The sequence below is a fragment of the Pelophylax lessonae genome (genome assembly GCF_965119305.1).
Source record: "Pelophylax lessonae genome assembly, chromosome: 1".
Classification (NCBI taxonomy): Eukaryota; Metazoa; Chordata; class Amphibia; order Anura; family Ranidae; genus Pelophylax; species Pelophylax lessonae.
The window spans coordinates 753,883,699-753,907,388 of record NC_138768.1 but is presented as its reverse complement, the minus strand read 5'-3'; the positions used below and the strand labels follow the sequence as shown (position 1 = coordinate 753,907,388).

The following is a 23,690-nucleotide window of genomic DNA, read 5'->3' as shown; positions in this document are numbered from 1 at the left end:
TGCAAGAATGCAGTTATAAACAAGTGTAATTACTAAGTTCTCACTAACCCTGCACTAACTGCAAGAGGAGAAACAAGTGGGAAGTCCACCTTGTGCAGGTGATACCAACATTTGCAGATCATTATCTGTGAACATTCCTTTAGTGCCGGTTCACACTGAAGCGGCACGACTTCGGGGGCGACCTGTGAAGTCGCGTGCACCGTGACTTTGGCGCGACTTGCACGGACTTCATAAAATAAATGTCTATGCAAGTCGCTCCAGGTTGCCCCTGAAGTAGTACAGGACCCTTTTTCTAAGTCGGAGCGACTTGTGTTGCTCCTATTAGAACCGTTCCTGTACCACACAATGGACCGCGACGGTGCACGACTTGTCAGGCTGACCAAGTCGCCTGACAAATCGTACTAGTGTGAAACGGCACTTAATCCTATGAAACCTGTCCCTACAAAACAGGGGTTTTTATTATGCAGATTGGTTGTTTGTATGACTAATGCCTCTTGTCAACTGATAAGGTATGTGTACATTTTTCTTAGCATTGCTAAAATAGTTATTTATTGTCAGGCTTTCTACCATTCCCTCCTAAAATATGCAGTATCAGTAGCATCTACCAGGGCCACTCATCTTCAACCCCCAAAGTCTATTTATTATAACAGGAATATTTGCTTGGCCTTAACTACTGTATATTGTTTATGGCTCTGTTTGCAGATGTGAATGCCTAACAATGGCTGATTTGTGCTTTCTCATCTGGTAGCTCTCTGATACCTCTAAGTAAGGACAGGGGCCAATATTTGACCTAAATTTTTGTAAAAGAATGGTACCATTGGCTGACAAACATTCATTGAGATGTACAGCAGATGCAATTTATGTACAATCAAATGTATCTCCTCTGTCAGTATGTAAGGTTGTATAGCTACTTCTATTTCAACCACAATAAAATTGTGTTGACTGGCTGGGTATGAAAAACAACAGGCAACAGACACTGCCTTCTAGACAATTAATATATATGTTATCCCCCAACCTTTCATATTCCTGAAATGTGCCTGTTGTACCTTGTACTTGTGTTATAAAGTATCCTGTTCTCTTTGTCTTGCTTCCTTTGTGTGAAATACCTGGTGTTCCTGCAAGTCCCCCAGCTTTCCTATTTCAAACTGACCACGCTATGCATTAGAACACATCCATTCATGCGTGGTCAGTTTTCTGGCTGTGCTGGGAGAACCAATGATCAGACTTGTGCTTACATGACCCTTTCATATTCACTGGGAAGATCAGTGTACTGCAGTTTCTCCACTCTGATCTCTCCAAGCCCTTTAGGCAGCTGAGAACAGAGATGATGTAATCACTTAAAAAAAAAAAAAAAAAAAAGGTATTTATAATGATTTATATATATATATATTGTGAGGGATTAGCTCGGTGGCGGGTGTAGATGACTCCTTGGGGGGTGCGTTTTCACAGAGAAATAGCCCAAAAGTGCTTGCAAACAACAGGTTTATTCTTCAAACAAGTGCATGCAGCAAAAACATCAAAAATAAAATAAAACAAAATAAATCCTTGCCTCTGTGGGCGGCTACCTTCTCACGCTGGAACCTACCTAAGAAGTCTTCCCAACCTACTGTTGGGCCGACACTGCTGATCCTACAGCAGACACTCAAATGTCCATTTGTTTGCTTCTCACACAGCACAAACATTGTCCATTGAACATGTCCCTTTGTTTTCTTTCACACAGCACATGTTCATTTATAACAGGATCCTTTACTCTTCAGATTCTTCACATGGAACACTTCTCTGCACACTTTTCACATGGAACACTTTGTCTTCTCACCTTTGAGACGTCTTCACTCGTGGTTACCCTCCTTAGCTTCACATCGCTGTAGGGGGTCTTCTCCCATGCTCACCAGCTTGTCGGGAGGCACACATCCGACTGTCCCCCTCTCCCAGCCTACACGGCGACAGGCGGCAGCAGTCCTTCTCCCATGCCCACACGGCTTCGGGAGGTACACGTATGTCTGTCCTCCTCTCCCAGCCTACACGGCGACAGGAGGCAGCACTCAATAGATTTTCTCTGGACAAATTATAGAGGCCTTGATCTCCTCATTCTGAACAGCTGAAGGCCTTTCAACTTCCTGCTGGCTAGCTCTGTAGCCAACACCCTAAATTAATTAATGGACTTTCTAAGTCAGCTGGAAATGTATCTCCTTCCTGTGACTACATTCCCAGATTTAGCTGACTTCCTGTTACATACCCCCCCCTCTTGTTTCAACCCTAGGGTTGGGACACATATTTCCAGGCACGCATGTGTCAGGCACTGCTGACTCACTGATAAGCCTCCTATTATCCTCAAGCTTCCGGATGAAACTGTTTCTGTCATCTTCACTGACAGATTTCTCATAAATGCCACACAGTTTGTCTCTCATCTCATATACACATTCTTCAACTGCATTTTTGGCATAATTTTGCTCCTTCTCGTTTCTGTCATCTTCATTGACAGCTTTCTCATAAATGTCAGACGGCTTGTCCCTCATAACCGTCTGTCCAATCCACCATGGAGGACCGTGATCCATAGGCAACTCAATTGGGCTAGTCTTAATGTCTTCAACATTCTTAAGACGCCTCTCTCTGCAATCCATAAATGTTTTCCACAAAACTTTGAGAACCTTTGCTTCACTAAGGTTTGTTCCAAGTAGGGACTCTTGACATCCCTCTGTGACTTGAGTTTCCTCTCCATACAGCTGTACACAATCATTGACTTTTTGTTGTAAAAGGGAATGATCTTCCTTCTTGAGCTTTGCTTGCTCTAAGATGCTGTGCAGAGGATTTTCCAATTGAGACAACAGGCTGTCACACATTTCTTCAAAGTGACCCCTGTTCCTTTTCCCAGAGACATCAATATCATTCACCAAACATTTCATATTCATAGGCAGATCTGAAGCATTTGCACTCATCAACTTCTTAAACTTTTCGCCCTCCTGAGCGAGTCGCAGTAAAGGCCTACTATTTGATTTGATATTAAGTTTATATTTCTTGCCAAACTCTTCACAGAAGTAGCCAACCAGAACATCATCAACTTTCCTTCCACCAACATAGGGGTTAAAGGCAACAACACAGTTGAACCCAGCGATCTGGGTGGTATCCATTATAGACCTCCTCTCTGCATCAGTGAAGAAGCATGGAACTGCAACACATTCTTTTACAGGTTTCTTCAATGCACTTTCTGCTGAACTATTTGACCGCTCAAGGTCACCTAGTTCTTTTTCTCTATCTGAATTCCACATGGAATGCATCTCAAGATCACGATCAAACTTCTGCCACCCGTCTTTCACCAGTTTCATTTTAGAAATATTCTCTGAAAGGCACTTGAAATTCATTTGCTTCACGTTTTCACCAACAGCCTTAGTTTTCTCCACTAGGTGGCGTTTGCTTTTTCCTCCCAGATTTATATCACTTGCTTTAGTTTTCTCCGCTTTAGTTTTCTCCACTAGGTTTTCAGCCTGAACTGAGAAATCATCACATTTCTTACATAACTCCTTTATTTGCTGAAGTTCTAATGATACATTTTCCAATGCTTGAAGTTTTTGAAGGAACGGTTTATTCCAAAGGGGTGATTCAAGCCACGTGTCATCACATTTCTGAGGCTCACTCAGGACAGACCCCAAAACACTGATCCTTTTAAAAACTGCATCAGGCACACTATCCCCTCTTTGGGACAGATCCTCTGTTGCCTGGAATTCCTCTTCCAGTTCCTGCAACGGAATCTTCATCTCTTCTACTTGCTGTTCTAAGGCTCGTTTAGACTTTTCTAGCTCCTGAACTCTTTTCACAACATCATCCTTGGAGCTGACCAATTCTTCCATTTCTGTACGCAGCTGTTTGTTAACACTTTCTAGTTCAGCCTTACACTCTAGAGCTTCCTCCAAAGAGCGAGCCAAGAACAGGGCTTTGCTCTCGTTATCACGCACCTCCGTTTTTGCACGGTCGCGTTCTTCTGCATATTTTGCAGACACAGTCTTCTCTTCACCAAGCATCTGTTCAAACTTCTTTTTCACATCTTCAACACACTGTAATGAACCAACGCTTTCTTCCATGCGTTTTTTCATATCCGCTATCTGAGCTTGCAATGTTGCGACTTGCTCTGATAGGTTTTTCTTTGCTTCCGCCTCCTCTTTTAATTGTTCCAGGAAGCCATTTTTCTCATCTTCCATTTGTTTGAGCTTTGTGCTAAAACTCAGCCTTTGACACCTCTCTTCCTGTAAGAGTTCCTGCGTGTCTTGCAGCTGCGATTCCAAGATAGAAAAATCTTCCGCAATTTCTCTAGATTTGCTGTCTGCTTGAGAAAGCTGATTTGTAACATTGTCCAGCTCAACCTGCAGTCGGTTTGCCTTCTCTGACAGCTTAGCACACAATCGGTCACCTTCTGACACCTTGACTTGCGATTCCAGAAGCTGTGCCTCTACTTTTTCCCTCTTATGTTCACAATCTCCTTTTCCCTGCATAAGAGCCTTCACCTCATTGGCTAGCATCTGGGAATAAGAATGTAATTCTGCCACACAGGCTTCTTTCTCCTTTAACTGCTGCTGGACACGTTGGGCTTCCCCTTTCCAACTTTCACAGTCCGCACGCCATTCATTTACCACATTGCTCAAAGTAGTGAGCTCATACACAGTACTCAGTAATTTAGCCTCTCTTTCACTTTTCTCGTTGTCGCTGAGAGACAATGTCGTTTTCAGAGCGACATTCTGTTCCTGCGACTCCTGCAGGTCTATTTTTGTAGCTCCCAAAGACTGAAGACTTTTTTCCAGCTGATTACGCAACTCCAACATATCAGCCATACTTTGCTTCTGCAAAGTCTGAATTTCACTTTCCTTTTCCATGAGGATGGTATCTTTCTCCATTATAGTCTCTCTGCGTTTTTGCAACTCGACCAAAAGAAGAGCAGTGGATTCTTCCCACTGTAACACATGAGACTTGAGTAGTTCATTCATTTCCTGCAAGTTTCTATGCTCCATTTTAAGCAATTCCAAGGCTTGTTCCTTTGCTTCCATTTTCCGTTGCAAGGCATCCAACTCAGCCCTGCACACATACTCGGTTTCTTCCAAACCGATGGCCTCCATTGGCTGCTGGCGTCTCTGTTTCCAGCCTGCCATGCTCTCTTGGTGATCCTTTTGTTGAGCTGCAAAGCTCCGTTGTTTCAGCATCTCCCCCATTTTGAGCTTACTTTTCATCTGAGCACACTGCGTCTCCATAGCAGTTTCATCAGTGTTGCTAGGGACAACAACCTTCCTCTTTAGTAGACTCTCTTTAGGCATGGATGGGGCTGGTTCAGACGGCAACATCCCCTCCATCCATAGAATCCGGTCTCTCATTTCATCTATCTTTGCATTTTTCAGGCGTTTTGAACGCCCCATCTTCAATAACTCCACAAACAAATTTTTCACAGTCCAGCAAAAATTTTTCAGACCACTGTCTCTTTAACACATGTAGTTTTTCTCTCTCTCTTGCAAGATCTCTTTTCCTGCACACACAGTTTGTGCAGTCACTTGCACCAGACACAACAAAGTTCATCAAATAATTTTGAGACCGCTGTCTCTTTAAAACACTTTTTTTTTTTTTTTTTCTGTCAGGATCTTCTCTCCTGCACACATAGATTGTGCAATCTCATGCACCAGACAAAGTTCATCAAACATATGCACTCCATTGCAGGGATCTTGCTGCTTCTGCCCGCATCCTCCACCATATGTGAGGGATTAGCTCGGTGGCGGGTGTAGATGACTCCTTGGGGGGTGCGTTTTCACAGAGAAATAGCCCAAAAGTGCTTGCAAACAACAGGTTTATTCTTCAAACAAGTGCATGCAGCAAAAACATCAAAAATAAAATAAAACAAAATAAATCCTTGCCTCTGTGGGCGGCTACCTTCTCACGCTGGAACCTACCTAAGAAGTCTTCCCAACCTACTGTTGGGCCGACACTGCTGATCCTACAGCAGACACTCAAATGTCCATTTGTTTGCTTCTCACACAGCACAAACATTGTCCATTGAACATGTCCCTTTGTTTTCTTTCACACAGCACATGTTCATTTATAACAGGATCCTTTACTCTTCAGATTCTTCACATGGAACACTTCTCTGCACACTTTTCACATGGAACACTTTGTCTTCTCACCTTTGAGACGTCTTCACTCGTGGTTACCCTCCTTAGCTTCACATCGCTGTAGGGGGTCTTCTCCCATGCTCACCAGCTTGTCGGGAGGCACACATCCGACTGTCCCCCTCTCCCAGCCTACACGGCGACAGGCGGCAGCAGTCCTTCTCCCATGCCCACACGGCTTCGGGAGGTACACGTATGTCTGTCCTCCTCTCCCAGCCTACACGGCGACAGGAGGCAGCACTCAATAGATTTTCTCTGGACAAATTATAGAGGCCTTGATCTCCTCATTCTGAACAGCTGAAGGCCTTTCAACTTCCTGCTGGCTAGCTCTGTAGCCAACACCCTAAATTAATTAATGGACTTTCTAAGTCAGCTGGAAATGTATCTCCTTCCTGTGACTACATTCCCAGATTTAGCTGACTTCCTGTTACAATATCTATACACAAATGTTTTGCCTTTCCTTTCCATATTAAACAAAATGGGTTGTTTCAAGTAAGGGTTCACAAATACTTTACGGTACCTTACTGCCTTCCAAAGTATATAACTAAGTCCAAGAAAGCAAATAATATATTGAAGTTTACAAATCCTTAGATATGGTGGCAGCATTCGTTTTCTTTTTTCAGAATAGAACATTTTTTTCAAGTACAGAAGATGCCTGTCGATCTGTCCAGAAATGCAGTATCCATCCAAAGGTTATAATTCTCACCCAAAACAGAGGTTTTGCACCAGATCAGACATAAATCTATTTGATTGTTATTTTCTTTTGAGTTCATTTGAATTCCTTATTCCATTCTTCTAAGCCCTGATGAAAGGGGGAGTTTTGCTGCCCCTGAAGCATGTTGGCTATTTTAATGTGACAATACTATGACAAATTAAAGGCACTTTGGACTCTCTTTGAGGTTTGGCCCTGTTTTAAACTTTGAATTTAATAAGGAATGAGTCACTTCAAAGAGCCAATGCTTTGAATAAAAAGAGTTTTAAAAAGATATTTACTGCATTTTAATTGTGGACTTGTATGTTGTACATTGATTGGTGTTACTGGGGCTATTTTTTTTAACAGAATGTGGCTATTTTTTAATCAATAATTTAACTGCTTTAACATTGTTGAAACTGATATTGAATCATCATATACTGAGTTCAATGCATGAAGCTATTTGGAAGTAACGTTAACGTTTCTTATATCCTTGCTTCACATTAAATTGATTAAAATTAGTGTATGTAATATAATAGAATGAAATGCAACTGAGGATGAGTCAGTTTAATTACATGCTACAGGGCATTCGTAAATGACTAGATAAGATGTTTCACATCTGAAGGTTTTAACCAGGTTTTACCCAGGTGTAGCACCCTACAGGTAGGTGCTAGGTATGTATAGTGGGCCTTGTCTGCCTAACAGCATGGCAATGATTTCTTTTGGTTAGGGTGTCATGGTTTCAAGGTGTGCCTGCTGAAGGGGAAGTCTCCCCACTGGCTCCTGTGAGAGGCTTCTCATAGGGTAGTGGAGGAAGCCCAATCAGGGGACACATTCAAGCTTGTCACTACCCCAGAAGGCAGATTATGCTGCAAAGGATTCTGGGAGTGGGTATAAGTTTGAGCGAAGCGCGTGACCCGGAGTCTTTGGCGGGAGCAGAGTCCCAGGAGAGGGAGAACGGCTGTCTCTCCTCCTGTCTGAAGAAGAGGATGTCTCGGGTGTCACTCGAGAATCCAGAGAGTGCTGAGTTGATCTGAGGGGATCCGGTGTGCCGAGAACCAGGGGTTCAGTCCCAGGAAAGCCTACACAGGTCGTGAGTACTGAGGATTGCCCCTGGGGGTCTGCCTGGAGAGTTAGAGGAGACCACTCCGGAGGAGGTTCTGAGATCCAGTGTCAGCTAGCTGTAAAGGGGGTACCTAGGTTGGGGACCCTGAAGTAGCAAAGGGGGTACTTGGTCAGTGGTCCCTGAAGAGCTAAAAGGGTAAAGGGGGCGCCTGCGGTTTGGGCCCTGAATGGTGCAGAGTACCAGTTGAGAGTTGCAGCTATACAGTAATTCACAGCAAGCTATCTCCAGCCAGTGCCAGGCTGGAGAGGGTGGTCAAAGACTTTGCAGTGCAGCAGTGTCAGTAGCTCTATGCTCCACAGTCCTGAGTCTTCTAGACCTAGAGTCGAGGATTCAGCTCTTCAGTCAAGATACAGTGAGTTCTAAGCGTCAGTGAGCGCTGGCTAGCGTCGGCTGGCGTCAAGGCAGCGTTAACAGACATTTTCTGGAGAAAGTCCCAAACTGTATTTAGTTAAGCCTAAAGGAGTATCCCACTCATTCCCTTCTCCCATCCCCTTTATCTACAATAAAACCACAAAACCAAAATGCCGGAGTTGTCAATGTCTCAGTCTTTACACCCAGGGTCGCAGCTCACATGGGCTGGAGAGGTAACCGGTAACAATGGCAGACCCACATCAGGCCCAATGCCTGCAAAACCTGCTACACAACATTTTTATTTTCTATCATTCTTCCATCTAATAAATACAACATTACATCTGTGGGGTCCCTAACATTGCAGATAAGAACTTACATTACATCTAATACCAAACAACACTGCCATTAGTCTTCTAAAGGTAAAAAAGCTTTAAAAACTCATATTTCATTTACTTATGTATAATTTTTATTCATATCTATCTATTCACACCTACATTTTACCCTGTTTCCATTGGCTGTACACATACATGCAGTGGTATATTGGGTGGGCCTTAATGCCTAGCTGCCACATATATGCATATACAGGGAATCACCAATTTTTGCTGAGAATATGCTCACTGCGCTCTCACACAGTAGCCAAGCAGACAATGTTTACGATCGGGCCGATCATGTAATTGTTGTAACAGCCAATACCAGTGGTCACATGATTGGGAAGCCTGCCTTCTTCTTCTGGCAGTAAGACCCTTTAACCTCCCTGGCGGTATGATTATGTCTGGAAGTTCATACCAAAAGCGGTACAATTATTTTCATGGAAATTTGTGTTATGTATTATAGGCCTACAATTCTTAGTAATTACTGACTTAAACCTGAGCAAAACAAGACTCTAGTAGACATCCCAGATGTGATAAATTTTGAAACACAAAATCATGAATTATAATCTCATAAATAATGTAATTTTATTTAATAATGCAGTAAATAAGGAAATTTGTCAAAGAAAGAAAATTCAATACAAATGCTGCGTGTGATAAATCTTGAAACAAGGAACTACACAAAGTCCAACGTCACAGCTGGGTGCACCTTAATGGGGACGGTACAGCTCTTTTGGGGAGAAAGATGGCCACCGAGTTGGAGGGGCTTTTAAACTAGGAGACGGGGGGGAGGGCTCAGAAATAGAATCAGTCAGGAGGGAGCAGAGGACTGAAGGCAGTTGTAGGGTCAATAGCGACAGTAGGTCAACAACATCAATTGGCGGGTCTGTGCGGGAGAACAGCAGACCAAACAGAAATAAACAAAACCGCCAATCACGTTTAACTTCCGTAAAACTAAGAGGGGTATATGCTAATGCCAGGAGCCTAGCTAATAAGATGGATGAGTTGGACATGTTAGTACATGAGGAGGACATAGACCTTGTGGGAATAACGGAGACTTGGTTCGACCCCTCACATGACTGGCTGGCCAATATCCAAGGGTATTCGGTGTACCGGAAGGACAGGGTTGGTAAAAGAGGGGGAGGGGTATGTCTCTATGTCAAGAACAATATAAAGGTGCTAGAAAGGAGTGACATTATGGATGGGATGAGCATGGATTTAGAATCTGTGTGGGTTGAACTCGATAGGGAAGAAGATAAGGGAAAAGTAGTTGTGGAGGTTTGCTATAGGCCACCTAACCAAGGGGAGGAGGTAGAGCTGGAATTTTTAGCAATAATAGGTAAAGCGGCAAAACTAGGATCAGTCATCATATTGGGGGACTTCAATTATCCCGACATTGACTGGGAAGAGGGGACTGCACACTCGCATAAGGCCCGGCTTTTCACGGAAACCTTACAGGATAACTACATGTCGCAGTTGGTGGATTCCCCTACTAGAGAGAATGCTATCCTGGATCTATTGATCACTAATGACCCAGACATAATCTCGGAGGTAGGAGTCCAGGACAACCTGGGCTCTAGCGATCACAGGATGATCACATTTAGTCTAAATAACAATATAAAAAGGCAAGTGGGGAACATAAGAACCCTAAACTTCAGAAGGGCAGACTTTCCAAAATTGTACTCATTGATGGAAAGGGTAAACTGGGACCAAACCCTGGGATCACTGACCACAGAGGAAAAATGGGAATGCTTTAGAACAATATTAAGCAAAGGCATCTTGCAGTGCATTCCTATGGGGAATAAATTTAGAAGAGACAAAGCCAAACCTGGCTGGCTAAACCGTAGCGTTAAAAAACTTATTAGGGGAAAAAAATTGGCCTTCAAGAAATATAAATCAGAGGGCACCGTATCGGCCTTCCAGCAATACAAGGAGGAAAATAAGAAGTGTAAACACGAAATCAAGATGGCTAAAATCAACTTTGAGAGACAAATAGCGGAGGATAGTAAAAAAAACCCAAAGAAATTCTTTAAATATATCAACAGCAAAAAAACTAGGGCAGAGCATATTGCACACATAATTAACGATGATGGGAGGATGGTTACAGAGGACACTGAAAAAGCAACCGTGCTGAATTCTTTTTTCTCGTCAGTCTTTACGCAGGAAAAGGAAGGGTACACTGACCATGACTGTATGGTTAGTAGTAATACACAGGACTTGCCACTATGGCTAACAGAGGGGGAAATCAGGGAAAGACTGGATAAACTTAACACAAACAAATCACCAGGCCCGGATGGCGTACATCCGAGAGTGCTCAAGGAACTCAGTATGGTTATATCTAGACCACTGTTCCTGATCTTTGCAGACAGTATTAGGACAGGAGATGTACCAGGGGATTGGAGGAAGGCTAACGTGATTCCGATATTCAAAAAGGGCCAGAGACATATCCCGGGAAATTATAGGCCTGTCAGTCTGACATCAATAATATGTAAACTTTTGGAGGGGATGATAAGGGACTATATCGTAGAGTATGCTAAAGACAACAACATCATCAGTAGTAACCAGCACGGGTTTACAAATGGGCGATCTTGTCAAACCAATCTCTTAGCATTCTACGAGGAAGTGAGCTGTGAGCTAGATAGGGGGAGACCAGTGGATGTGGTGTACTTGGATTTCGCTAAGGCGTTTGATACAGTTCCCCACAAGCGCTTAATTTATAAAATAAGGTCTGCAGGTATCGACAGCAGGGTTTGCTCTTGGATACGGAATTGGCTAAAAGGCCGTGTCCAAAGGGTAGTAATAAACAGCGCATACTCAGACTGGTCTGAGGTAGTAAGCGGGGTGCCCCAGGGCTCAGTCCTGGGACCAACCTTGTTCAATTTATTCATAAACAGCATTGAGGAAGGGATCAGTAGTTCGTTATCAGTTTTTGCAGATGACACAAAATTGGCCAGGGCAATAACTGCACAGCATGAAGCAGATATCCTACAGAATGACCTGGACAAAATTACGGAGTGGGCAACGACATGGCAAATGAGGTTTAATGTGGAGAAGTGTAAGGTTTTGCACTTGGGGACCAAAAACATAAAAACACAATACACGTTAGGAGGGGAACCCTTGGGGGAATCAAAAATGGAGAAAGATCTGGGAGTCTTAGTTGATGATAGATTAGGCAACAGCATGCAATGCCAAGCGGCAGCTTCCAAAGCCAACAGAATATTAGCATGCATAAAGAAAGGGATGTATTCCAGAGATAAGACTATAATCCTTCCACTTTATAAAACTCTGGTCCGACCGCATCTGGAGTATTCTGTCCAGTTCTGGTCGCCAGTCCTCAGGAGGGATGTGTTGGAGCTGGAGAAAGTCCAGAGAAGGGCAACTAAACTGATTAGGGGGTTGGAGGACCTTACCTATGAAGAGCGGCTGCAATCGCTCGATTTATTTTCCCTGGAGAAAAGACGTCTGAGAGGGGACATGATAGCAATTTATAAATATCTCAATGGGGATCTCAGCTTAGAAGAAAAGCTGTTCATTCGAAGGAATTGCATGAGGACTCGAGGACATACAATGCGATTAGAGGAGAAGCGTTTTAACCTCAGGCAACGTGGGGGGTTCTTTACTGTTAGGGCTACAAGATTGTGGAATTGTCTACCACAAGAGGTGGTTTCTGCGGGTAGTATGGTGACTTTCAAAAGACTCTTAGACTTACATCTCAAGGATCAGGAGATTGAGGGCTATGTTAGATGATTACAGTCACACACACCTACACAGGTTGAACTGGATGGACTATTGTCTTTATTCGACCTCACCTACTATGTACTATGTACTATGTACTATGTACTATGTACAGTCAGGACAAAGGAACCTAGTTTCCTTTTGGACTTTCTTTCCATTTCTATCGCGTTTCGAGCAGCAAACAACACACATCCTGGTTGGTGCTACCTTTTTTGCAGTTGGCGGAATATAGTCTGCAAAGTGACGGCCGGTCAGACGCTCTGGGTTGACCACGTCAACAGCGCGACGTCCAGGTCTATTTTCAACTCCTGATGGTGTCTGGTACTTTGCAAAAATCTGCTCAGCCACCTTCCAGACAAACTCGGAATGAGCAAGAGGGTTTTCACTGTTGGCTTTGTGCAGGATGTAAGCGTTCCATAGACATTGTTCCAGAAGATGTCTAAATATTTTTTTATAGTATTTTTTTTTGCTGTTTTCATACAGCGGGATAGAAGGTCATGGCCTGATCGGCTCTGTCCACACCTCCCATTGTTTTGTTATAGTCAATTACGACCTGTGGTTTCAGCACATCAGTCCCACGTTTTGTATGGACTGTGGCAGTGGAGGTAGTGTGAACAGTGCTCATAAGACACACATCCTTCTTGTCTCTCCATCTCATTGCCATCATCTTTCCCTTCTGCCAGGCAACCATTTCTCCGGTTTTTAGGTTTTTTTTGGCAAAAAAAGATGGCATGTCTCGACGGTTAGGCCGAACGGTACCATATGCGTCGGTTCTATTTTGTAGCAAAACATCATATAGTTCCGGGGAGGTATAGAAGTTGTCCGTCGTCAAACAATATTCCTGGTTCAGCAAGGGGTCAAGAAGTGTCAGGACGGATGATGTGGCAATCCCATAGTCGCTGTACCTGGGGTTGAATTTAGTGCCTTTGCCGGTGTAAATTATGGAATTCCATATGTACCCCGTGGATGACTCGCAGAGCATATATGTTTTGATGCCAAACCGCGCTCTTTTTGATGCGATGTACTGAATCCAACTTAGGCGACCCTTGTAGGCCATCAAACTCTCATCCACGCTGATGTCCCTTTCTGGCACGTAGGTCCGCTGGAAATTTCCCACAATAAGTTGCCATACCTCCCAGATCTTTTTCAGTTTGGGCGCAGGATGCGTGGCCTCATCAAATTCCTCATTGTTTGTGAAGTGGAAATACTTCATAATCAGGGAGAAGCGATACTCAGACATCACGGTCCCAAAGAACGGTGTGGCCAGTAACCTGTTGGTGGTCCAGTACCATTTTTGGAACGGTTTCCCCACCAACCCCTGAAGAAAGAGGAGTCCCATATACAGCCACATGTCCTCTTTCGTTACCGGTTCCCACCTTCTGCTTCGGGAAAGCCTGGCATGCAGCGTTGTGGATTGCTGCTGTTGGTAGCAATTCGTCTCGGCGACAATTAATTCAATTACCTCCTCAGTGAGGAATAATTGCAGGTAGGCCAGAGGATTGTCACGCTCGACATCTACCTTCATCCCAGGTGATCCGGTGAAGGGGAATCTTGGGGGCGCTACCTGGTCCGCATCGCAATCAATAGCGCACCAAGTGCGCACATCGCTGAGGTCAGGGTCATCGCCGTTCTCACTTGCCAGATCCATGTCAGTGTCAGTGTCGGACGACAAATCACCGCATGACTCGCTATCGCTCACTTCCGCGAGCACCTCTGGGTCGCTGTCGCTGCCGCTGTCACTCAGCTGGTCCAAAAGCGGTTTAGACTGGCGCTTTTTTGATGCCATAATATATATTTTTTTTTTGGGCACAAATCACAAGTTTACTGAAGAGAGGGGCACTGTAATGTCAGATCTGAGGTGATCTGTGGTGATACAGTGTAATCCTATCAGATTACAGTGTATCACCTCTTTTATTTTGTTTCACTTTCAAAACTCCCGCCCAGTTCCGCTCCCGTGCACCGCCTCTGCTCGCAGGGAATGGAACCAGGAAGTCAGATGCCGGTCACCCGGCGATCGGAGCGAAGGACATCGCTGGATCGCCGGGACAAGGTAAGTGGAATGCTTCTTGGAGCCAAGGGAGGCTCCGCTGGCACTCTGCAACTCTACCCCGAGCGTGACTCGGGGTTACCGCTCTTGATATGAAAATTCAACCCCGAGTCACGCTCGGGATTACCGCCTAGGAGGTTAAAAGGACCGCTGGGTGGAGACAGCAAGGAGTTATGGGCCTGTGTCTACCAGCTTTTGTTTGTGCCAAAACTCCTTCTCTCTAGATACAATTCAATAGACATGTAGAAGATCAAAAGAAGATAAACTGCAGATTACATGTACCTACAACAAATTCTGAATTATCTCAGAAGCATCGCAGACTGATATGAAAAGCAAACTATTCTAGACAGGCCAAAGCCCATTGACACAAGCCCTTATAAACCTAATTTCTCCAAGCAACCTTTTCATGTAGTGTCAATCTGTCATAAAGAAAAATAACTTTACTTAAGTGGTACATTTTCCCCAAGTCTGTCACTGTCTGGGTTATTGTTTTATTGTAATTCCAAATGCATTATGTATTAAGCCAGGAGTAGGGAACCTATGGCTCATGAGCCAGACGTGGCTCTTTTGATGGCTGCATCTGGCTCGCAGACAATTCTTTAATAAAGGGGGGCGTGTCCGGACGTGAGCCGCGCTGGACGTACTAGTCCCAGAGCCCCGCCGTGTCTACCACTCAATCCAGTGCAATCCGCATAGCTGTGCCCGGTGCCAAGGAGATTTCTGCACCCATCGACGGTACACTTTGTGGGCTACCCACCGCTACCCTCAGTTCATCTCTGGGTGACCGGATTGCCGCGCAACGGACCCCGCGGCCTGCTCGCAGTACCACCACCAACTCGTGTGCTGTGCATCTGAGGGCCTTGGCAATCACTGCCGGTAAGGAGACCTGCCATTCGCTCCCTGTGTATGGCTCTCACAGAATTACATTTGAAAAATATGTGGTGTTCATGGCTCTCTCAGCCAAAAAGGTTCCCGACCCCTGTATTTAGCTATGGTATGCACTATGCATGGCAGGACCATGATCCCAGTCCAATGTTTAAAAGACCATAAAATCATGGTTAAAGATTATATTTGATAACTTGCTCTATGTGGGTGTATATACAGTATAGGTAGCTAAGGTGTATAAAAAGTGCATCAACTCTTTGTAATGTAGTGATTATAACATTGTTTTGACCACACTTTTATTGTGTTTTACATGTAAAAGGATAAAAGTGACCTGTTATGACAGCAATATGGGGGCTTTCATTACTGACCTCCTTCTGAAAATGCCATTTGCTAGGCGTCAATGTTTTCTGAGTCATACAGAGTATAAGCATGTAGCATTTGAAGTCAGAACTGCTGATCTGCACACCTGCTCAAGGTTAATGAATTAGCAAGTAGTGAAGCCATTGGAATCAGCATCACATTCAGGCAGTCAGCTTTTTTTAGAGAAATCAGAATGGCTTTTATGATATTTATCTCATCGTTTTCCTTTGGCAGACTGTCCAGAGATAGAGATGAGATCAGTTATACCTTTTGGCCACAAGGTGGCAGGAACAAGCTGTGCTTCCTATAGATTAAATGCACAGCACAGCAGCTACATAGTCCAGCAGCTAATAATGGATGTGGCTGAAATCAGGCCCCTTTATTTCACAGTCCAGGTCAGGTACACCTGCACATTTTGCTGACTTGAAGGAATATAAAACCACCAATAAAATAAACGTATGTTACACCTTAAATGAAGAATCAATATCACTTAAGTGAAGTAATATCCTTGAATTCTCTTTCCTTCACCCCTCTTCTCCACCCCACAACAATATATATCACCCTCCCTTCTGTCCTCTCCCTTTTACTGTACCCACCAACTCCTGCTAATTGTACACCCACATGCTGATAAAACCTCCAGAATGCTGGTACATGTCCTTTCATATAAATCGTACTCCCACATTACCTCCCTCACCCTTCTCCTTCTCCTAACCTCTGGTGACATATCTCCAAACCCTGGGTCTCCATCATTTAACTGTGCCCAATGCTCCCATCACTCTATGGCGGCAGCCCCAATCCACAGAACTTAGTTTTACACTGCTTCTCCTGCTTCCCTCTCCCATGGTGGCCTTCTCTGGACTCACTTCCCCAGACCCAGTGGACAGAGAAGGGAGGTGGAGTGGAATTCCTTCTGGCCGCACACAGCACCTATCAGGTGATCTGATGACCTATCAGGTCCTGTACCGACCCCCTGGACTGGTATCAACCTTCTGCCTGGCAACTCTACTTTCTCTCTTCTGAAATCCCCACAATCATTCTCCGTGACTTCAACATCCTTGTTAATGCTACTACTACTGCTATTTCTAAACTTCTCAGTCTAACCTCCTCTCTTGCCCTGAAGCAATAGATAATGGCTCCTACTCACTCTGATGGCAACACCCTTGACCTTGTGTACTCCTATCTATGTACTCCGCGCAACCTCTCCAACAACCCTCTCCCACTCTCTGGTAGCCACTTTATTCGTTTTTATCTCACCCTGTCTTCCACCTCCTCTCCCTCCAAATGCCTAACAGTTACCCGTAGAAACCTTCCTCAACCCTACTCTTTTCTACTCTGCTACTGACCACCTCTATGACAAAATCTCCTCCCTGGAATGTCCAAATCTAACCACTTCTGTCTACAACAGCTCACTGTCACCAGAGCCATCTTACCAAATGGGCACGCTGGGCAGTCGCCCGGGGGCCCCACTTGCCCGGGGGGCCCCACCTGCCCGGCGACCCAGCCCCAGCCAAGCATTAGTCCTGATTCCTGTGTGCATCCCGCCGCCGAACTTAGCAGGTGGCAAGCGCCTGTTGGCCCTGTGCTGCTGTCAGGCCACATGGGCTGTGAAGAGGGAGCCCACAGCTGGAGGAATGCCTGTCCGCCGCCACAGGAACAGGCACACACAGGACAGTCAATTCTGACTCCTGTCCATGTGTGTGTTCATCGGACCCAGCTGCTGAACTTGGAAGCTGTACTTAGCCTGGCACTGCTGTACCAATAAATATTGGCTTATCGATAATTTGCATTTTTATTCTCGTGGGTGATTGTGTAGGCGGGGCCCCAGTGCACTATAATGCTCTTAAGATGGCACTGACTGTCACCCTCCCTAGACAAGCTTGCTCCCCTCACTTCACACACAATCAGGCCCGACCCTTACAACCTTGGCAAACAGATGACACTAGAAGTCTCAGAAAATGTAGCCGCGCTCTTGAGCCAGTGGTGTAAGTCCCAGAAAGACTTCAATCAATATAAATCTGCCCTCCAAAGATACTATTCCTGCCTCCTTATTGCCAAGACTATTTTATCACTCCCATTAACATCTTTTCATCCAGTCCCCATCAACTCTTCTCTACTTTTAACTCTGTACTTCAAAAATGAGATTGGTACAATTCGTTAGGAGATCTGCAATGCACAGATGCCTCCCCCACTTAACACCCATGTCTACAGGTACAATCATTACATCCCTCATTTAACCCTGCTACTATTGATGAGGTTGCTAAACTTTTTTTCAATGCCCATCTAACCACCTGCCCCCTGGATCCTGCTCCCTCGCAAATGCTACAGGCACCCTCTGGCTCTAATCTACACTCTCTATTGCACATCTTCACTCTCTCCCTCTCTTTTGCCGTCTTCCCCAACTTTCTAAAACAAGCACTAGCCATACCCATTTTTAAAAAGCCCTCATTAGACCCCACCAATCCTAACAACCTACGCTCCATCTCCTTTTTCCCCTTCTCCTCCAAACTCCTTGAGCGTCTTGTCTACAACCAACTGAACGATCATCTGACTGAGAACAAACTTCTTGATCCCCTTTAGTCTAGAATTTGCCCTCAACACTCCATGGAAACTGCTCTCCTTAAACTCACAAACTATCTACTAACAACTAAAACCAATGGACACTATTCTGTACTACTCCTCCTGGACCTTTAACACAGTGGATCACCCCCTCCTCCTCAAAAACTACAATCCTTTTGTCTCCATGACTGTATTCGCTGGTTCTCATCCTACCTATCCCACTGCACTTTCAGTGTCACTTACAACTCTACTTCCTCCTCTCCTCTTCCTTTTTCCATTGGTGTTCCCCAAGGTTCTGTTCTTGGACTGCTCCTATTCTCAATTAACACCTCCTCCCTGGGTCAGTTGATTGCCTCCCATGGCTTTCAATACCATTTCTACACCTATCACACCCAAATCTATCTCCTTACCCCTCAGCTCACTCCATCAGTCTCCTCATGGATCACTAATTTACTAATAGACATATCAGCCTTGATGTCACACCACTTCCTCAAACTTAATCTAAAACTGAGCTCATAACATTTCCTCCCCCATGTCCCCCTTACCCTGATTTCTCTGTCAAAATCAATGGCTCAACTATCAACCCATACCCCCATGCCAATGTCCTAGGTGTAATCCTGGACTCTGAACTATCCTATTAGCCCCACATTCAATCACTGTCCAAAGCTTGCCCCCTCAACCTCCACAATATCTCCAAGATACACCCTTTCCTAACCAATGATACCACAAAGCTTCTAATTCCCTACCTGGTCACCTCTCGCTTTGGCTACTGCAACTCCACCCTTGATGGCTTACCCTTACATAGGCTATCCCCCTTCAGTCCATCATGAATGCTGCTGCCAGGCTCATCAACCTTACAAATCGCTCAGTGTCTGCTACTCCTCTCTGCTGATCCCTCCACTGGCTTCTACTAAACCAACAAATTCAATTCAAGATGCTAACAACTTACAAAGCCATCCACAACTGCCCCAGCTAATAACTCCATTGAATCCAATACCCCATCCCATACTAAAGCCCCCATCACTAACCTAGTCTCAAAATACCAACCAAATCCTTCTCTTCATTCCTCCCAAGACCTCCTGCTCCCTAGCTCGCCTCCAGAACTTCTCCCGAGCCTTCTCTTTTAAATTGCTGAAAACTCATCTCTTCTAAGGAACCTATCCAGGCCCCCACCTAACTACTGTACATTTATTTTCTGCATCAGCCCATCCCCCACAGTTATTACCTTTTTGTTCCTCTTGAAACTTACTGTAGATTGTAAGCTCTAATGAGCAGGGCCCTCTGATTCCTACTGTATTGAATTGTATTGTAATTGTACTGTCTGTCCTTATGTTGTAAAGTACTGCGTAAACTTTCAACGCTATATAATATTTTCATGTAAATGTAGAAATACCAATTAGACAGGTTGCCAGTCTTTTCTAACTGCAGTGGGAAATAACTGCTCCACATTAGAGGCTATTATTGTTATTTGTATATAGTTTTAAGTTTAATTTGTAGTTTTGGATGGAGTGGGGAGGAATATGAACACCTGTCAGGTGTTTATTGCTGTCTGTGTCCCTGTTAAAGCATTTTTTATCTTGTACCTACAGGTAAGCCTATAATATGGCTTACCTGAAAGTACAGTAAATATCCCCTAAACATGCACTGTTTAAGGGATAGTTACGTGTATAGCAACCAATGACATCAGCGGCACATGCACACTGCGTTCTCAATGGGCGGCATGCCATCCATTGAGAGACCTGTGCTGCAGCTGTGAAATTAATTCTGGTAACTCTGGAGACATCCAGGCATTCCCTCAATTTGGAGGGATTTCCTCTCCTTTCCTGTTTCAGCTATGGGACAGAAATGTAAGGGAAATCTCTCCAATAGCACACAGATAGCAAAAAAAAAAGGGCTGCCAGGGGTTCTAAATCTTCTGTTTATGTATCCAAAATGAAAAACAAAGTTTTGCATTTGGTTGTACTTTAAGGATGACATAAATGATAAAGCCTTTGGCCCCACGCGTGAAGTTGTGCCATAGAAACCATTCAGACTCTTCTTTAATATTCAAACCTTTGCTAATAGAAATGGCAGCTAAACTCAGACTAGCCGCTGTGGGTAACAGTCCTTCTTTCACTTTTTTTTCTCTGTGGCCGAGCCGGGGGAAGCAGGTCCTTCATGTTATACAGCAGGGATTACTGAGAGATATACCCATTACAGATATACTCCTCTTCATACAGAGCATCATAAAACTACCTGGGACTAAGAATTATACGTATATTACAGACACCCATTTGGGCTATTCGGGATCCTTGCGGGAATGACAGTGAGACATTAGTAATCCTAATTATTGGGATACCATATATACCACTGTGATTTGATGCTATCATACTACCACACTTTGAGGATTCTGCTATCTCCCCTGTCTTTGGCGCTCTTTTTCTTTGCTTCTGTTGATACTATATTAGGGATGTTGGCAACACCCATCTAGACACCAATATCCAAACAAATACAATATTTTTCTCTGTGGGTCCCAGTGAATGGTCCTCTTTTTGCCTTGTACTGTATATAGGTCCTACTATTTTTCAGTCGTCTAGGTAGGCGCATCAGGGTGCAAATCAGTACTAGTTTAAAGTGGAGTTCCACCCATTTTGCAAACTTTATAAAAATCGCTGGCATTCCTCAAATGAACACAGCATTGGCGACTTTTAATTTTTTCCTTGCTCCTTACAGTACATAATGTGTTATACATTAAATTCTTCTTAAACTAACCTTGATATTCCCTCTGCAGCGGGCTCCCATCTTAATTGTGGGCATGTGAAGCCCACATGTTCCTACTTCCAACAATAGGTGCTGCTGGTTACCCAGCATGCACCTCCGGATCTCACATATGCGCAAAGGACCGACGGTTGAGTCCCTGGTTGCCATCTCAACGGCATCGTCGTAGGAAGGTTCCGCCCTGTTGTTATGGCAACATAAAGTAATATGGGCAATGGACTGAATAGCCTTGCACGCACATGAAGCGCCTCAAATCAATTCAACTCACCTCCTCAACCGCCGCTGCCTCTTCTGTGTGTAATGGCAACACAACACCCCTGTTCCCTTTTCCAAAATGGTGCTTAGCAGCACCTAGCGCACGTCACTTCCTGGTTGCATGCAGCGATGCCCACGGGCTCCTGGGGATGATGACACACATCTCCCAGGAACCAGTGCGCCGCAGGAAGTGACGTACCTCGCCGCGGCGCCAAAGAAGGCAGATAATTGCGCAACCCTAGCAACAAGGTAAGCGGAGCAAGGAAAAAAATTAAAAGTCGCCAATGCTGTGTTCATTTGAGGAATGGCAGCGATTTTTATAAAGTTTGCAAAATGGGTGGAACTCCGCTTTAACACTAGTTCTCTCTCCTGTTTTAAAGTGAGCAGAAGTGGATAAAACATACAGCATATACTATTCCTTAAAGCAAGTTTGGGAAAAGCATACAGTATATAACCTAAGAACTTTTTACATAAAAAATGTATAAAAAAAAAAAACTTCCAGCTCTTCCCTACAGCTGATCTACTCAGCTTGCAAACAATTGCCTTTCACTAAGGGCTCATTCACAAGCGCAGTGCCCTATAAAGAGTAATCCACATTGGATTGCTATTCGGTAGCAATATAACAGGCAGTGAGAAGGCTTTATGTTGCTTTATCACCACCTGATTTAACCCTGTGAATGCTGCACTACTGTCCTGCGAGTGCGTGCATTGCACACGTTTGTGGGGCAGATATGGCATGGCCCTATAGACTCAGTCATGCTGTTTAATTGTTCCTGTGGCCATGGAATGTGTACAGCACTGATCGGCTCCATGCCCAGGTTCAAGCGGGCAGCTGGGAAGAGGTAAAGCGTGAATCCTTTGGCATTCAGATGTATACTGCCAACACAGATGATTGTGTACCAACCATTCTATTTTTTTCATTTACGTCTATTTTTCCTTCTAAGCAATCAGCTGCGGTGTAAAACAACCAGGGTAGCAGACTATCATCCCATAGGCCAGGGCCAGAATGTATGAATCTATTCAGGTTAATGATGCAAAAAGTAGCACGTCCCATGATCTACCTTGGCTTCAGGGTCGCTGTTGATGCTAGAGGAATCCTCTTCATCAGAATGAGTGACATTTCTGTGGATGAGAATGTATGTTTATACAATATATTCAGAACCTAATCATACTAATAAGACAGTAATAATCTCTAATAGTATGCAGTCATTTAGCCCAGGATGCTGGTGCTGAAATCACATGTAGAGACACACACACTGACACAGAACTGACCTAGTGCCCCTACTTACAGTATGTGCCATTTAATGATCTGGAATGATGTGATTACAAGATTTCTCCTATTGGAGTTTGGGATAGCTGCTTGCAGCAACGTATATAAATAATATGAGGGTAGGATGAGTAGACCTATAGCCTCGATTGGCCCAGCTCCTACCTTGATTCAAGAACGCCTGTTCTGGTTTTCATTTTTGCACAAATAAAGGCCTGACTTTACCTGAATTCACATTTAAAGTGAACATTTGCCCATACAATGCCCACTAAAGCAGTGGTTCTTAACCTGGGTTCGATCGAACCCCAGGGGTTCGGTGAGTCAGTCTCGTGGGTTCGGCGGAGGTCATTTCTGAACTGGTCTCTCAACGACAACAGCAGAAGTCACACTGATTTGCAGTAAATATTCATTATTATGTTTTTTTTTTGTGTGAAAATCATCTTTTAATGGTTTTGTTCTATGTTCTTAATGATTTTGTTCTTTAATGGTTTTGTTCATTTTGTGCACCTATGTATAAATATATACCTAAATATATACCTATGTTTTGAATTTGAAAAAATCATATTTTATTTTTTCAATTAAGAAGGGTTCGGTGAATGTGCATATGAAACTGGTGGGGTTCAGTACCTCCAACAAGGTTAAGAACCACTGCACTAAAGTATTTGCATATTCTTAACATGCAGTAAAATCACTTTCACCCTCTAATGTACACCTTGTGTTTTTTTAGGCCTCTTTCACACTGCAGGGCAGTGTACTTCTGGTTTTCATGGGGGTTGCCTGTGGTTTCCCATTGACTTTCTATTATAGGCCATGTTTTTGGCATGTTTTCTGAAAACATGCAGCAAACAGGATTTTGTTGCGTTTTCTGAAAGTGAAAAATAAATGAGGGATACATAATATGTAGCACCCTCCTAGGTAGGTGCTGGAGGGAGAGTATAGTTTTGGATCTTTCTGCTTACCAGAAGGTTTGTCAGGTAAATCTATATTGTTCTCTGAATACCAGACAGCAGGATCTGCTAGTGAGGTCTGCTCATGGTGGTTAGGTACAGCTCAGTTTGTCTGAAGTGTTTCACACTGGTCCAAAAGGGAGGCATATTAGACAGTGGAAGGAAAAATGACAAATGAGTGGACAGGTATTTAGTACAGCCCTGGTGA

General features: G+C 44.1%; 1 protein-coding gene across 3 annotated transcripts in view; it reads right to left on the bottom strand.

Moving 5' to 3' along the window:
• Positions 1-23,690, bottom strand: part of APBB2 (amyloid beta precursor protein binding family B member 2) — a 439,699-nt gene that overhangs the window by 182,170 nt on the left and 233,839 nt on the right. For all 3 annotated transcript variants that reach the window (XM_082256024.1, XM_082256023.1, XM_082256025.1), the window contains one exon: positions 22,330-22,390. In XM_082256024.1, the coding sequence (XP_082112150.1) occupies positions 22,330-22,390 (61 nt within the window). The remainder of the gene's footprint in view (positions 1-22,329; positions 22,391-23,690) is intronic.